Source organism: Copadichromis virginalis, linkage group LG7 (assembly GCF_057382275.1).
Source record: "Copadichromis virginalis isolate Kocher_CV1m ecotype Utaka linkage group LG7, C_Virginalis_male_GT1.1, whole genome shotgun sequence".
NCBI lineage: Eukaryota > Metazoa > Chordata > Actinopteri > Cichliformes > Cichlidae > Copadichromis > Copadichromis virginalis.
Window position 1 is genome coordinate 56,712,120 of NC_140624.1, and position 16,584 is coordinate 56,728,703.

Genomic DNA, 16,584 nt, shown 5'->3' on the forward strand with positions numbered 1-16,584 from the left:
CATCTGTGTGGGGGGCAGAGCAAAAGGGTGTTGCTAATGATGGGGTGAAAAGGGGGACAGTGTGAAGAAGTCTACTGTGGACTGATGTGTTGTTGCATGATGGCTAAAAGCTTAGGACTGAAGACTGCTGAATGGAAGGCTGATATATTTGGAGCACCTCACTTCTATCACAAAAGAGTTAGATGTCCAAAGCTGAGTGCCGATCAGGCAAGATCAAATATTGTACTTGAAAAAGTTGATGTTTTCCTCCCCTCATGCCCAACCAGTCATGACAGATGGCTCCTCCCTGAGCCTGGGTCTGCTGAAGGTTTCTTCCTGTTAAAAAGGAGTTTTTCCCTCCCCCAGTTGCCACTCGCTTTTCATGAACGATTTTCTGTTCGTTTAGTTTTTCTCTCTATTATTGTAGGGTCTTTGCTTTATAATATAAAATGCCTTAAGGTGAGTGTTGTTGTGATTTTGGCACTATATGAATTAAACTAAACTGAACTGAATTGAGTGATGATGGATCTACAGCTTTGATTTGGCACAGATTTTCACACCAAATGCCATTTCTGACGCAACCCTCCCAAGGTCTTGTGTTTCCTCTCAGTTTTAAACTGGAGATCTTTTGTGTGTAAGGCAGATGTCTTAAAATTACACTGTAGAGACACTAAAAAGGTAATAAGAAAAAAAATGTAATATATGTCTTCATATTTATTACAAAATACAAGTGCCAAACCACAGTCAACCACAGGCATGTATTGTAAGTATGCAAAAATAATCAAGAGAATACATTTTTAGATCTACATAAAAGTCAATCATCAATTGCTTTTCAAGAAATAAGGCCATACCCTCTGTGGTTATAGCTTCAAGGATGTGGAGAGCTGCCACATTTGTTTATGGTATCATAAATGCTTAAGTGTATCCTATAAAATTGAATGGCTGCTCAGCTTTTTAAGTTGTGTTCCTTGAGTTGTTCTATAAAAAATAAATAAATGAATAAAAACATATACTTACATCTACCTTTAGTAGAACAATCTATATTTATTACGTGTTTTAGGTTTGGTATTGATCTTGTATCCCCCAGTCCATGAAACAAGAATTGTATTTGACTGCAACGAAGGTGTTTAAAATTTCAATACATAGAAAAATAATTACCTAGTTAATGTATGATGTAAATAAAAGTTGTTTTTGTTTATTTGTTTGTTTGTTTTGTTTGACAGTGCAGCAACGATTGAGTGATAATTAAGCTTGGGTTTTTTCCTACCAGAAAGATTTCACCCCAAAATCTGCATTCTTTGTAACGACCAGCAGGAGGCAACTGTCCTGATTGCACAAAGAAATCAAATTATCAAAAATTACAAGAGAAAAAAACCCCTATTTCTCACTTTATCTATAACATCAGTAAAGGCTCTCCTGATACATTTGCAGTCACACTGCACTGAATACAACATTTTCATTTTGTAAATTATCGAGAGTCAAAAAGACTCTAATTATGCAGTGGCGTCATGAATGAGCAGAAGCTTTTCATTGTCACCTTCTTTGTATTTTAAAATCATCTGAGAGAGGGTGAATCTGACAGTCAAACTGACAGTGAAATGTATAGTTTATAATCTTTTTTCACTCTAATAATGACCATACTTTTACAAACTGAACTTAATTTTTATTTAATGTGATGTGAAACTAGCCTCTTAACAAGAATCCAGGTTTAATGAATGTCTGGTGGCTTCACTTTTCAATGTGAAGTATCTTGCATAGTATCTGTGGAAAGGCACTTTAACATTTAGTTTAAATTAGTCCTGAGGTTCACTGGTTCTCTAATCATAAACAGACACATTGCTCTACTACGTCACTGTCTTACATTCAGAAATACAAGAGGAACAAATACGTATTTAACCACTGCTGAAAATAATTCCCAGTACTGTGTTTTAAAAACTATAGTGCCCAGCTGAATTAACACTTTGTTTAATTGTCCCCCCCCCCCCCCCCCCCACAGCATATTAAAGTGTGCACAGAGAGTTCTTCTGAAAATATTTATTAATGCAAATTGTAGATGAGTCATCAACAAGGTATTGTTTAAAATGAACAGGAAGGGAGGCAAGGCTTTTAATTTGAATTTAGTTAAATTTATCACACACTGCCTCTTCATCTTCTCCAGCCTACATAACACCACCATGAGCATCTTCTTTGCTGGCTGTTTCTGGTGTGAGCTCTGTGTCCTTTGGAGAACCTGGGCACTCTTTGAGAGAAAGAATGACTGCTCTGGAGATCACAATACTTCTACATTCATACAACTGTAAAGTTGTCTTGATATGAGCTTCATCTGTATTCTCATTTCATATTTTCAAAACAGAACTCCATAAAATATAAACTGTGACTTCACACTGCACTCTCACATTGCATTTGTTAGAAAAGTGCCCCCTAATCACTATGTTTAACTATTTGCAATTACAGGCAAAAACTCATCAGTGGCTTGCCAGGACCCCCTTTTACCTTCAGAACTCCCTTAATTCCTCAGCAATTTTCGTCCATGATACAATAGCATCACACAGTTACTGCAGATGTATCAGCTGCTCCAGTTCACCACATCACAAAGATGCCGTATTGAACTGAACTCTGGTGACTTTGGCGCCCATTTGAGCACTCATTGTCATGTTCAAGAAACCAATTTTAGATTATCAAAGTTTGGGACATGGTGCATTATTGTACTGGAAGCAGACATCAGACAATACTCGGGTAGGCTGTTGCACTTAAACGATGCTTAGTTGGCAATAAGGGGCTCAAACATTGGCAAGAAAACATGCCCCACACCATTACACCATCAACAGCAGCCTGAACCTCTGATACAAGTCAGGATGGCTCCATGCTTTTATTCCGACCCTACTATCCAATTTTTTTTCCAGTCTTCTATTTCCTAGTTTTGGTAAACCCTTCTGAATTGTAGACTCAGTTTTCTGTTCTTATCTGATAGGAGTGGCACCACGGTGCAATCCTCTGCTGCTGTAAATCATCTGCTTCAAAGTTCGACCTGTGAGTTCAGACTTGTCAGTACTGCATACTTTCTTTCCACTGTGACAGCCATTCTGAGAGAATGATGCCTTAAAGCCTTAAAATCACCTTCCGTCACCATTTTGATGCTCGGTTTGAACCTCAGGATGTTATCTTGATCACATGCCTAAATGAATCTAGATGCTGCTGACTACATACTTGTGCCAACATTTAAACAAAGTACTGACTTTTTTTTTATCTTAAATTGTTGATTAATTATTGAATTAAATTCTGTTCTTAAAATAAATAGTACATTTAAAAAGGCTCGTCTTTTAAGGCGTTTTTGCTCTCATGTAATTTACTTTTAATTTTTAAAAAGCACTAAGAACCTTTTTGCCGAAATATACAAATATACTTCTGTTCTCTTCCAGTTTCATTTTGCATGTACAATGACAATAAAGAGCTATTCTATTCTATTCTATTCTATTCTATTATATCACTTCAATTATTAATGATTTATAATGCAAGGTAGCATTTTCTGGGTGCGCTTGTACTGCCCTTTAAAAAATGAATCCCTACACCAAAGGTTATCGGAGTAGTATTATTGTATGATAAATAATTTGAGGTATATAACAATATACAATATTCTAGTGATGCCAATACAGTTTGGTAGAAAAAATCTCAACTTTCCTTATCTAAAATCTTCCAGCTCCCTAAACTGGCATCATTGTATGTGATAATTACCCGAGACTCATCTTTTTTAAGACAGCAGCTCCCTCTACTGGTCTCAAGTAGTAATAAAGTCTCAAGGCTTTATTAAAACCAATTCGTTTCGACTCAATCAATTCGACTCAGTTCTCACAGCAGAAAAGTCATTCTCGCCACTCATAATCCAGTTTTCAAAACAGTAACCTGTGCAAAAGATGCTCCAATGATCAAAATCTTTTTTACTTTTGTTGAAACATGAATGGTCAATCAAGCACATCAACTCTGGTAAATGAATAAAAACCATTCACTGACCTTTAAAGACTGAGTCAATAAAATGTTTGTTTGGTTTTTGGTTTTTTTTGTCAAAACCATACTGACTTTGGAAAGAGTTCTGCAGAAATGAAGGCCGATGTAGAGTGCTTTGTTTTCAGCAAAAAAGAAATGGAAAGGATTTATTTGAAACTTTACAAAACTGATGAAATGGAGAAAAGCAAAATACGAAAACAGACAAAGAGAGTATGTACAATCTGAGAACATAGCAGCAGATGTTGAGAACTGAGTTAAACCTCAGTTTAACTAAGCATCAGAATAAGGAAGAACGATAATTATTTATGGCGTGGATTTTGATGTCAGCTTGTGTGAATATTTCAGACACTGTAGATGTACTTTCCCACACAATCCCCTGCAGGGTTTACAGGGAATGGGCTGATATGAGAAAACATCCAGTGAGCGACAGTTGTCTGGGTGAAAACACTTTGTTGATATCAGAGGAGAATGGCCAGATTACTTCGAGCTCTTGGGAAGGAAACAGTAACTCAAAAAAACCCCACTCACTCAGAAGAGCATCTCTGGGAGCCACACCTGTCAGTTAAGAACAGGAAACTGAGGCATTCTTAGTACATACTAGAAAGGGAAATTTAGATGAGCAACTGTGACACAAGACTGAAAGTATGTATTTTCATTTGTTGTAAGTAAAATAGTTCTTGTAATTTTGCAGTAACTTGATTGAAAACACTAATGCAATGCTGGACAGTATTCAAGAAAGTGACAGACCTAGAGTTGTAAACAACAAAAGTACAAACTGCTTTGATGAGCTGTCAGACTCAAATGAGAAGTGCATCAACGCAGTAATAAATATCTTTAGTATTGAAGTATGTGTAGAAACAATGACAACACTGCTTTGACTTTTCTGCTGTGAGAACTGAGCCAAAGCGATTGAGAAAAACTGTACAGAAAGTGAGAGAAAGTACCACAAGCTTAATTAAAACACAAATTCAGTCATTTAAAAACATGATGGGGGAATTTAGATATAACTGATAACAGAAGTCATTGGTGAATTTTTGCAAATACTAAGAAAACATGTTTATGTGGGGTTTTTTGTTACCTCCTTTAGCAGAGGATAAATTAATTCATTTAATTAATTTAAATGTTGCATTTTACTGTTATCCTTTTATATCCTATATAGATTTTAACTAACATGTGATGATCTGATGACATCTCTAATCGGAGTAGGTGTCACATAGAGATCATTTTGTGTGGAAAATAAGTCAAAAGATGCATGAAATCCCCCATTTTTCTGTGAGCACACACAGAGCCTGATGCAGAAAGCCCTGATTAACAAAGAAAGTTGATATCAATCATCATGCGGCCCATTATTCCCAGCTGGTGTTTTGTGATTTGTCATGCCAGCTTATGCAAGGGAAAAAAAAAACAACAAAAATCATGGCTGTGTTCAGTTTGATTCCTAGTATACACCTTTGGGCTACTTATGAGTTTGTGTGTTTCGTTTTTGGATTTAGTTTGGATAACGTTTCTGAGAACTGTGACTCAGTCAAAATAAAGACTTGCCTTCTGTGTAATAAGTCTTCCTCCAGAGTCAGTTTGTAATATGTCATGGAAGTTAATGCATGCAACATATATAAATGTATACTTATCTACTAGCAAATAAACATGACTGAACAAGAACATTGTAACCACAATCACACTGCTATAATTCAGTGATAATTTATGTATATTGAACCAAAGCATTTCTATTCCCCTTGAATCAGAACCTTTCTAATATATATATATATATATATATATATATATATATATATATATATATATATATATATATATATATATATATATATATATACATATATATATATATATAAATTTTTAATCATCAAAAAATAAAGGAAAATTTGAATAGTTTTTGAATAGTTGTCATAGGATTCAATGCTACCCTGTGGAGCCCCACAAGTGACCTCAGCTGTGTGTTAGAAGATATAAGTGTATCATAGCATGTACATTACAGTATATTATTCACTCACCCATCCAAAATCACTGAATTCAGGTGTTTCGATCACTTCCATGGTCACCAGTGTATAAAATAATAATAATAATAATAATAAATTTTATTTATGAGCGCCTTTCAAGTCACCCAAGGACACTTTACAATAGGATAAAACACTTAGTAAAACAATGGCAGAATAAGAACAATAAAATAAAGCACAAGATAAAATGAACAAACAGTGGATTCACAGTGAATATGCAGATTTGAACAGATGAGTTTTGAGTTGGGATTTAAACTGGGGGAGAGAACCAATATTTCTTATTTCAGGGGGCAGAGAGTTCCACAGCCTGGGAGCAGAGCAGCTGAAAGCTCTGCTTCCCATGGTGGTGAGGCGGAAGGAAGGTACAGTAAGCTGGACAGAAGAAGAAGAACGAAGTGAACGGGCAGAACAAGTGGTGGTTAACAGGTCAGAAAGGTAAGAAGGAGCGAGGTTATGAATGGCCTTGAAGGTGAGCAGAAAAAGTTTGAAAATTATCCGGAATTTCACAGGGAGCCAGTGAAGTTCCTGAAGAACAGGGGTGATGTGCTGGTAAGAGGGGGTTCTGGTGATAATGCGAGCAGCAGAGTTCTGAACCAGTTGAAGCTTATGGAGGGATTTTTGGGGGAGACCATGCAGAAGAGAATTGCAGTAGTCAATACGGGAGGTAACAAGACTATGTACAAGAATGGACGTAGACTGGGTGGAAAGAGAAGGAAGCAATCTGTTAATGTTACGTAGATGGAAGTAGGCAGAACGGGTGAGGTTATTGATGTGTGATTTATAAGAAAGTGTACTGTCTAGGATGACACCAAGGCTCTTAACCTGAGGAGAAGGGAAAACTGTGGAGTTATCGATGGTAAGTGAGAAATGGTTTGCCTTCAAAAGGTTGGATTTGGTGCCAATAAGGAGGATCTCAGTTTTATCCTCATTGAGCTTTAGAAAATTAGAGGTAAACCAGGATTTTAACTCGGATAGACATTCTGTAAGGGAAGAAGGTGGGAGGGAGGAATCAGGTTTGCAAGAGAGATATAACTGGGTGTCATCAGCAAAACAATGAAACTGAAGATCAAATTTGCGGAAGATGGTACCTAGAGGGAGGATGTATATTATAAAGAGAAGAGGGCCTAAAACTGAGCCTTGGGGTACACCAGAGGTGACGGGGAATAGGCGAGAGCAGAATGATCTTAGTTGAATAAACTGGGAACGGTCGAGGAGATATGATTGAAACCAGGCGAGGGGTGTGTCAGAGATGCCGAGAGAGGAAAGTCTGCTTAGAAGGACAGAGTGAGAAATGGTGTCAAAGGCAGAGCTCAGATCTAAAAGGACGAGAATGGTGAGAAGACCAGAGTCAGCTCCGATTAAGAGATCGTTAGTGACTTTAAGTAGAGCAGTTTCGGTACTGTGACATGAGCGAAAACCAGATTGAAATCTCTCATAGATGTTATTATTAACCAGGTGTAAATGAAGTTGAGCTGCAACCACTTTTTCGAGTATCTTAGAAATGAAGGGTAGATTGGAAATCGGACGGAGGTTGTTAAAGTTGTTAGGATCTAAAGAAGGTTTTTTCAGTATAGGAGTGACTAGAGCAGTCTTCAATAAGGAGGGAACGATACCGGTGGTGAGAGAAGAGTGAATGATAGCACAGATGAGTGGGAGTAAAGAAGAGAGGCAGGATTTCACAAGCCCCGTGGGCATGGGGTCAAGATGAATGAAAATGAAAGATTACAAAGATTACAGGCTACTACAAACATAATGGGTCACTCTCAGGAGTTCCAGCTTGATGAGATGCCACTCGTACAACAAATTCAGTTCTAAAATTTCCTTCTACTACTCTACGGTCAAGTGATTGGGAACAATAGCAACTTTTTTGTTTTGTCAGAAGCTCAAACTGGCTTAAAATAGAATAGAGTGAGTTAACAATCCTGGGGTTTCTGTAAACATAAAGAAAATCAAGAATAAACAGTCCTGGTTGAAAATGTTACTTTGAAAAATCTGCTTTAAATTCAGCTTCCATAAAAAAAGATATAGCATTGTTTTAAAAATACGACTTAATGTTCAGTGATTGTCCTTACAATAATGCTGGTTTAAAAAAAGATGCACTTTTTAATTAAAGTAGTGAATCATAAAAATGATATTTGTCAATCAGTTATGTCACCATATCTGTTATGGTCTTCTGTCTGCCTTCATACAGTCACAGTTAACTTGTTTTTGTAAATTATTATTATTATTATTATTATTATTATTATTATTATTATTATTATTATCATTATTATTATTATTATTATTATTTATATGCATAAAACTGGATGAATACATCTTAATTCGTTATATTAAAAATAAATTATGTGATATATATACATTTACAGTCTCTCTCTTTTCGCTATGACAAAACATCACAAAAAACAATGAACAGAATTGCCACAATATTTTAAACAGATGCACATTTTGGTATAAACTGTACTCGTTAATTCCTGTCCTGATTCACAGTCACAAAAAACTGGAGAGGACAGAATGTCGCCTGTCAGGCTCCTAAGGTTCTGAATCAGTCCAAAATCGAAAAGTTCATTAGCTTTTATTGAGCTTAGATTGTTGATTTTTTTTTAATAAATAAAAAAATAAGATATATTAATCAAATTTTCTGCCCTATAATAATTATATTGTCCAAGTTACAGAAAATGGAAATAAAAGTAAAGTATCTACATATTTCGTTAATTGTACTAACAACAACAGGATTACAACGTGAATTTTTGTTATAAATTTAACGACAGTAGTCCGTTTTTATTATTTATTTATTTATTTATTGGGTTGAAATTGTAGGTGAAAACATCAGTGGCGCATGCGCACCTGCTCTTCTCCGCCTGTCTTCTCTCCTGACAGACCGCAAATGACCTCAGTCTCCGCAATATCACACAACTTAGACTGGAGCGCTCAATAAACGGCACACCGGGAGCGATGGCCGGGATGTTCGGGAAGATATTCGTTGGCATTTATGTGGAGATAAAACGGAGCGACGGTACGTAGCATGCTCCGCTCACACATGCACATTCAGACACACCGCTCTCCATCCGGCCGGTCCGCATGAGAGCAGCTAACGTTACCGCTCAACGCAGCCGGGTGTTTTTGCTAGCTAGCAGGCTGCTACACTGTCATTCACAGGAATGTCGCAGTAAAAGGTCGGCGAGCGAAATGTCAGAGACTCAAAAATGACACAAATAGTCTTTGACACGGTGCTGCTGTGTCTGTCAGTGATGCAGACATACGGCAATGGGTCGACCTGACTGCAGGGCTGCGGGCGGGTCCGTCCACCTGCTGTCCGGTTGACACCTACCCTGCCGCCCTCCCTCTCCTTCCTCCCGTCCATTGCTTCATGGCCGAAACACCTCCGGTTAAAGGACGGGATGCAGGCACAAGTCTGCACTGCATCATGCACCATGCAGCGGTGGCCTGTTAACCAGGGCTGATGGATGGCTGATGGGGGCCTTTCATCTCCAACTGTATTTCATCTCAGTAAAAAAATCGCACGACTTTCAAACTGCTCTGTGTATTTTAATATTTGTCTGATGGCTAAGAACCCGGTCAACAGTCACTACACGCAGCGCTTGCAGTGGTGTGATTGACAGTCTCAACATCATCCTTCATCAGCCACACCCATTTAGCATATCAGCATCCTTATTTTAGGGTTTAAGTTTTCCCTGTAAACACTGAATGACTGATGGATCAGTTTATTTGTTGTAAGATAATGCACAAAATATCCTCAGGCCTAATTACTGAACATTAGCTTTATGGCTCATAAGTTGGTGTCTGTATGAGCATTGGCTCTACAGTCTGGTCCAGCACTGCGCAGGCCTAGCATCCATCTGTATCCTCTCTGCAGGACGAATACACCAGGCGATGGTCACATCACTGCATGAAGACAATGAGAGTGTGACAGTGGAATGGATTGAGAACGGAGACACCAAAGGGAAAGAGGTACATCTACCTCTGCACTCGGTTTCATTCATTATGTCCTGAAATGTAGTGATTTGTAATTTGTAATTCTCTTCCTGAATTGTTGTCAGGAATTAACTTTCAAATATGGCACCTGTCTGTAGTTTTATTTGTGTTGCTGATGAAGTGACTAAAAAGTGATTGTCTGCCAAAAAATGATAGCTGGTATTTAAACTGTTGTAAATGAGTTGCTGGCCTATAACCTGTGAAACATATCTTAATAATATCAAAGCATTTTGAGCCAGAAACAATAACCCTGTCAGACATCAGATGCTGCAATCAGTTTTGTCAAAGTGACTTTTATATACACGTTATTTATCAAGGTAAAAACTCTTATTCATATTAAAAATGGCTTTTTAAGAGGGATCTGGCCAAAAGAGAGGCAGAAATTGCAACAAACATGACATAGTACTGTAAAGATGTTTTAAGTAGCCAAAAAGGACTGGATTGATCGTAATAAAAAACAAGGAGCAGATACAATATTACAGAGTCATGAAGATACTTGCAAAATAGGTAATTTCTTTATTTTATACATAACAGCTTAGTGAATCCTGACCACACAATATTTATCAGTATATGTTAGAGATGAAAAACACAAAGAAACACTGGAAATCACTTTTTGGAACACCTGAAAGCAATGAAATAGACATGAGTATCTTATTACTTGCTTTATCCTGGACATGTTGTAATGCTGTTGTAACATATAACATATTGCTGTACCCGATGCAGTGCACTACAAGTATCTCAAGTGTATAAGCATAAAATGCTTAAAAAAGATAGAAGTAGACACCGTCACATGACCCATAGTTTAATAAAGTCCTCATGTCAAAAGGTGAGCTTTTTTTTGGGAATTGTAATGTTGATGTTTTGAAACCAGATGTGATAAGTAAGGTTTACCAAAACTAGGAAAGACTGGAAGATTTAGCAATACTACATTCACAAAAACAATGTAGGTTTGCTTTAAGACAAAACCTGCTTTATTGTTCATTTTAGAATCTAATTAGGACCATAATTTCATGTATGTGTGCAATAAGACCTGAAACTCATAGGCCATTTTCCCATAGGCTTCTATGCAATCAAACTTCTTTTTAAAAAGCTAAAGAATGTCCTCCTGCTGGCAACCAGAAAGATCGCAGATTTTAACGAGCTTTGTCATTGGCAGAATTATCTGAGCTTTTTTTTATGTTGGGTGTTCATTTGGGAGGCTAAGTTCACCTTTACATCATTACAGCCTTCTAAAAGAGTAGAAATATTGAAAAAATATTATTGATAAAAGATATTACGACAAATTAAGCAGTCACATACTGCAAAGATAAACGTTATTGATCATCTTTATTGATGTTCTCAGCAAATACAGCCCCTGTTGCACTTGATGAGGTGATCTTGAGCCCCTGCTTAAACAAAGATTGTAACGATAACAAAGGAATTTCTTTCTTTTTTCTGATTTAGATTGATCTGGAGAGCGTCTTTGCTCTGAATCCAGATGTAGCTCCTGATGAAGAGATACCACAGAGTCCCGAGGCTCCTGTTCCTCCCTCCAATGTTGCCAAAACCAGCAAAGTACCCAAGGTCTGCTGCTCAACACCAGACATCATTAATCAATCACTCCTATTTGCACATGACCTTTTAACAGAATATTACTATTATTCCTGATTTGAAGAGATTATGCTGTATTTATTGCTATAACATATAATTCAGTTTAGACATTTTTCCTTGCATACTTTGTGTACTCCCTTCTTTCATTCTTAATTCAACTCTAATGATTATGGTCTTTATAGACCAGACGGACTACAGCAATACCCAAGGCTGAAAATACCCCACGGGAGAACAGAGGTACGTTCTCCCACTAACAGCTCTGAGATATGAAGCTTATAATTTAATCATTTTCTACTTCGATACAGTTGGTGCTGCCCGATCATGTAAAAAAAAAAGAGTTTATGGGAAGCAGAGTGAGTGAGGGTTATTTTCTCGGAAATTACTGTAGAACAGTTTCACTACAACTTCTTTAACTCACCTTAAAGTCAGTTTTTAAGGTGAGTTAAAGTTTTCCCAATACAAGAATTAGTCCAAGTGATTAATAACTGTAAAAGTCAAAGATAGAAATTTGTATACAACAGGGTTTTGTAAGAATGTAATAATGACTCCCAGTGTGCATTTAGGAAGAAACATCCAATAAGTGTGCTGAAATTTCTTTCTTATGAATGTTTAACTGAATTGACAAGAAAAAAAATCAGTGTTAAATATTTAAAATTGTAATATTTTGTTAGAATTAAAGAGTCATGTTTGGTTGTATTTACTCTTCTAATGATAAAATCCCCTGCTTCACGAGTCTGTCAGTTATGACAAAATGAATGGTTAAGTTTGTGCAGTCGGTTTGAAGCAGTCAGCATAGAAACACTGGCATGAACAAACCTCACAGAAAATCTAAGAGGGTCACTGTGAACACTTCTCCTGAGAATTTGGGTTTAACTTTGTATAATTTGGGTGAACTGCCTTTTTAATGTTTTGAGATGAGCAGTTACACTGGATTGTGTGCTCCTCAGCTGCCTCAGTGGGAACAACCCGGGCACGTCCCAGTCAGCACAGCCAAGCTGCGGAGCCACCCCCACCAACCATCGTTCCCCAGCCTGCCGTAAACCAGTCCCTGATACAGCAGCAGAACGGTAACACAGTCACCCCGTCTGCAAACTTCATATGAGAGAGGATTCATGTCCACATGGCTCTGTTTGAAATTCTCTGGAGGGAGTTTCCAGCATCTCTGTTGTTGTTCTCGGTAGCAGTGATGTCATGCTCCCACACAGCTGTGTGTCTAAGGGTGTCAAAGGCTCTTTCACTCGCTGTGGCTTCATACTGGAGCACTTGTTTAAGTTTTTCCTCTGCTGTTGTTTGAATGACCATAAATATGTAAATAAGATCAGGCCTTCAAATAGCACTCAAAACATAACATTTGAAAAAAGAAATACTGTAAATAAAAAGCCATATTCAGTGTAATTTTTTTTAAAAATCAGTTAAATCTAGCAAGTTTTTTGTAGACCTGCCCACCGGGCTATGTGCATACACTGAAAGCAAGAGCAGAACGGAGCCGACATCATGACACAGATGAACTCAGACACAGAATGACAAATGGAGCTTGGCAAGATATGGGCTGAGGGACTGAATCAATCAAATCACTGCCATGTGTTTTAGGAATACTCCAGGACTTTTAACACGTTTAAAATAATGCTGGTTGCCAATTAAAAAAACACCCAGGTTAGGGGGCATTCACAATTATCAACAAATTATTTTTTACAACTTATGAATTGGCTAAATGGATGTAGTCTTTATAATATAAAGTTTTAGATATTGTACATTTTACACTTGATTATTGAGAATGACTGATTTAAGGTGATGCATGCATGATGCATCTGTATAGTAGAAAAACTGACTTTTAATTCAAGATTTGAAAGTGGGACATATAATAAAAGTTGAACAAGATTAATTAAATTTATGAAACCATTTAGATTTTAGGTAAATGTACAAAGCGTAGTGTAACTACTCAGCTACACAGTTCTTTTGATTTATTTCTTTTTTTTTCCCTTTTGTTGTATGAAGTGTTTTGTCGATGTGGTGGCCAGATGACTGAGTAGGAGCATCAGCAAAACTGCAGCTCTTGTTTTGTGTGTGTAAAAGTAAATGTAAGGCATTATGAGTCAGCATCATCAAAAATAATTGTTAATGTATCAGAGGGAATAGTCCCTGTTACTTCAGCCTGTAACCATATGTATATATATTTTGATGCTGATATTTTAGGCCACTGTGCTCCTTGTTTTTTCAGCACGGAGGAAATCTAACTGTGTGAAGGAGGTGGAGAAACTGCAGGAGAAAAGAGAGAAGAGACGTCTTCAGCAACAAGAGCTCAGAGAGAAGAGGGCACAAGTGAGAACTCAAGCATACACTACAGTACTTTACATTATACACACATCAACAAACACATTACCACAGTGTGAAGTGGAGAACCATTTGTTTGAGAATTATCTCTAGATATGAAGCTGATTTATAGCATACCTGCCAACACATGTTCCCAGGGTTTTTAAGACATCTCCTGGAGGCCACCTGTTTTACTATTTGTACTGTAACACTTCCAAAATTTGCAAAAATGCAAAATGTCTACTGTCTTCACTTTTTCATCTAAATGACTTCAAAGTTCAGTATTTGAGCCAACCCCACCACTCTAACAAACAAAAGTCCCAGATTTTCAAACCTAAATGCTGAAAGTTCTGGTTTATAGTCATAACTATAAGACATGGATAATAATGCTGCCTCTCACACAACAGGAGTTTTACCCACTATACTGTTGTACTGTGTCTCTTTATAAAAATAAAAAAAAGGTCAACAGAATTATGCACAAACAACTAGACTCTGTACTGTTAACCCAAGATTAAATATACTGTATATATTTTTGCTTGAATATTTTGACCTTAATGCATGTGGATGTGTGGACTGAGCTTTTTTCTGTGCTTATTTCTATTGTGTGTGTCTGCTGTAGTCTTTCACAGTGTGCTGGTAATGTTCCAGATTTGCAGTAGCAAATTATTGAAACTATAATGCATGCCATTAATCAGGTTTTTTAAATATAACCTCATGTTAAATAAGCAAAACTGTGACAATGTGAGTGAAATGAAAAAGAAAAAAACATGGATAATTATACTCCAAAAAAACAAAGCAAAAGAAACATTACTCATCAAGTCATATTAACTGAAACTGTGAGAAGATTTAATAAGCACTGTTTTAATTAATCAGTCAGCTCATGTAGCATTTAATAAAAACGTTTAAATTCTGAAAACAGCTGAAACAACACAAACTTTTAAAGGAATCAGATGCTTCAGTTTTTTTCTTTTGATTATTGCAGCTGTGTTCGGTTCACAGTGTTCTGAGCAGGTGGCCCTAGAGTTAAAACATATAGTTAGTTGGAACTAAAAATCAAAACGTGATCTACCAAACCCATTTTAGAGAGCACTGTCTGGATACAAAAAGTATTCTCAGGCTGAAAGTAGCTTCTAATCGGCTGATTTAGACAAAAGACTTAAAAGTACGTGACGTGTCACTCAAAATGTTAGGATGTTGATTTTGAATTAATTAATTCACGAATAATTGAAATGCTTCCTGAATGTTTTTATTGTCTTTGTCATTATGTGATCAATACTTTTGTTTTCTGTGCCACTGCAGGAGGTGGACGTTAATTTACCAAACTATGAGATTATGTGTATGATCAGAGACTTCAGAGCCAGTCTGGACTACAGACCTTTAACCACAAACGATCTGGTGAGTCCAATTTAGATCTGCTGGTCAGAAGGAGTCAGTAGAGAGAGAGGTACCTGAGAATGTTGGAAGAAAGGAGAAACGAGGAGGTCATATGGCCAGTACAAAGGTGTGAACCGCACTATTTATTCATGTCTTCTCATGTTTCAGATTGAGGAGCACAGGATATGCGTGTGCGTTCGTGCACGTCCCCTCAACAAAAAAGGTAAGAGCATATTTATGTAGCAGCTGTATTCAGAGAAACTGTGAAGCCTGTGTTCAAGCTCAGACAGCTAATCAAAGTAGTTTAGAATTGGAGAGATGACCCCTGTGAGGAGGTGGAAAGCCTCCCTAAAAGTTTTTTATTGTTTACATCCACTATATCAATCAGATCTGCCTGATTTTGGACACTCATGGATAGGGATGGGTATCGTTTAGGTTTAATCCGATACCGGTGCCAAACCGGTACTTTTTAAACGGTGCCAGTGCTTAAACGGTGCTCGAACCGGTGCTCGAACCGGTGCTTAAAGAATGAAGAACACAAACTTTGTCCAAAAACCTCTCATGTTCAGCTGTTTTTTTGTAAAAAGATAACAATGTTAGTCTTCTCTGCAGCTATGTGGCATATATGGTATCACTCTTGGCTGGAAGCAGTGCTTAAACAATGGAAAAACACAAACTTTGTCCTAAAACCTCTCAGCTGTTTTCCACTTTTTCTTTGGGCATTTTAGCCTTTTTGGCCAGGGTGAAGGGAGCATCTGCCGTCAAACAAGAAGACAGCCGCATGTAACTACGACGGTGTTTGCTAGTTCACCTTACGTGCATTAATGGTGGTTAGCCTACTCAACGTAAATTACACACGAACAACATTAAGCTACTCACGCAGAGAAGAACGGCTGCTGCTGCCATCATCATCCGTCATCATTTCTGCTACACTGGCAGGGCTAGGGGCCAGGACTCTCCTCTTCGGGTTCATGTTGCTAACTCCTGGTCCGATAACAGGCACCACACCCGCAGTAGATGTGCACGGTGTGAGGTCTTGCAGCAAGCTATCAAATACGGCGCATTTCTAGACTTTTAAAAAAACGCTATGCGTCGCCAGGCGTTTCATCAGATTCGAGGTGTTACCTCCTTTGCACAGTATCACCTTAAAGCACTTGTTGCAGGCTGCTGGGTTTGCATCTTTTGCTGTGAAGTACAGCCAGACTTTTGACCACTTCGCCTTGGGCGTTTTTAATCTGTAGCTCTGCTCTAAAAGAACGTACGTACCTGGACCCGCCTACTATCCTCGGAAAGGTAAAATGATTGGCTAGAATCCAAAGTGTAT

General features: G+C 37.6%; 1 protein-coding gene across 2 annotated transcripts in view; it reads left to right on the forward strand.

The window, feature by feature from the left end:
• The first annotated feature begins 8,840 nt into the window (after window positions 1–8,840).
• The window catches only part of LOC146706252 (kinesin-like protein KIF2A), a 29,261-nt gene continuing 21,517 nt past the window's right edge, over window positions 8,841–16,584 (forward strand). For both annotated transcript variants that reach the window (XM_085464350.1, XM_085464351.1), the window contains exons 1-8: window positions 8,841–9,006; window positions 9,868–9,962; window positions 11,430–11,549; window positions 11,759–11,813; window positions 12,524–12,643; window positions 13,795–13,895; window positions 15,186–15,281; window positions 15,429–15,483. In XM_085464350.1, the coding sequence (XP_085320476.1) occupies window positions 8,946–9,006; window positions 9,868–9,962; window positions 11,430–11,549; window positions 11,759–11,813; window positions 12,524–12,643; window positions 13,795–13,895; window positions 15,186–15,281; window positions 15,429–15,483 (703 nt within the window). In that variant the 5' untranslated portion in view covers window positions 8,841–8,945. The remainder of the gene's footprint in view (window positions 9,007–9,867; window positions 9,963–11,429; window positions 11,550–11,758; window positions 11,814–12,523; window positions 12,644–13,794; window positions 13,896–15,185; window positions 15,282–15,428; window positions 15,484–16,584) is intronic.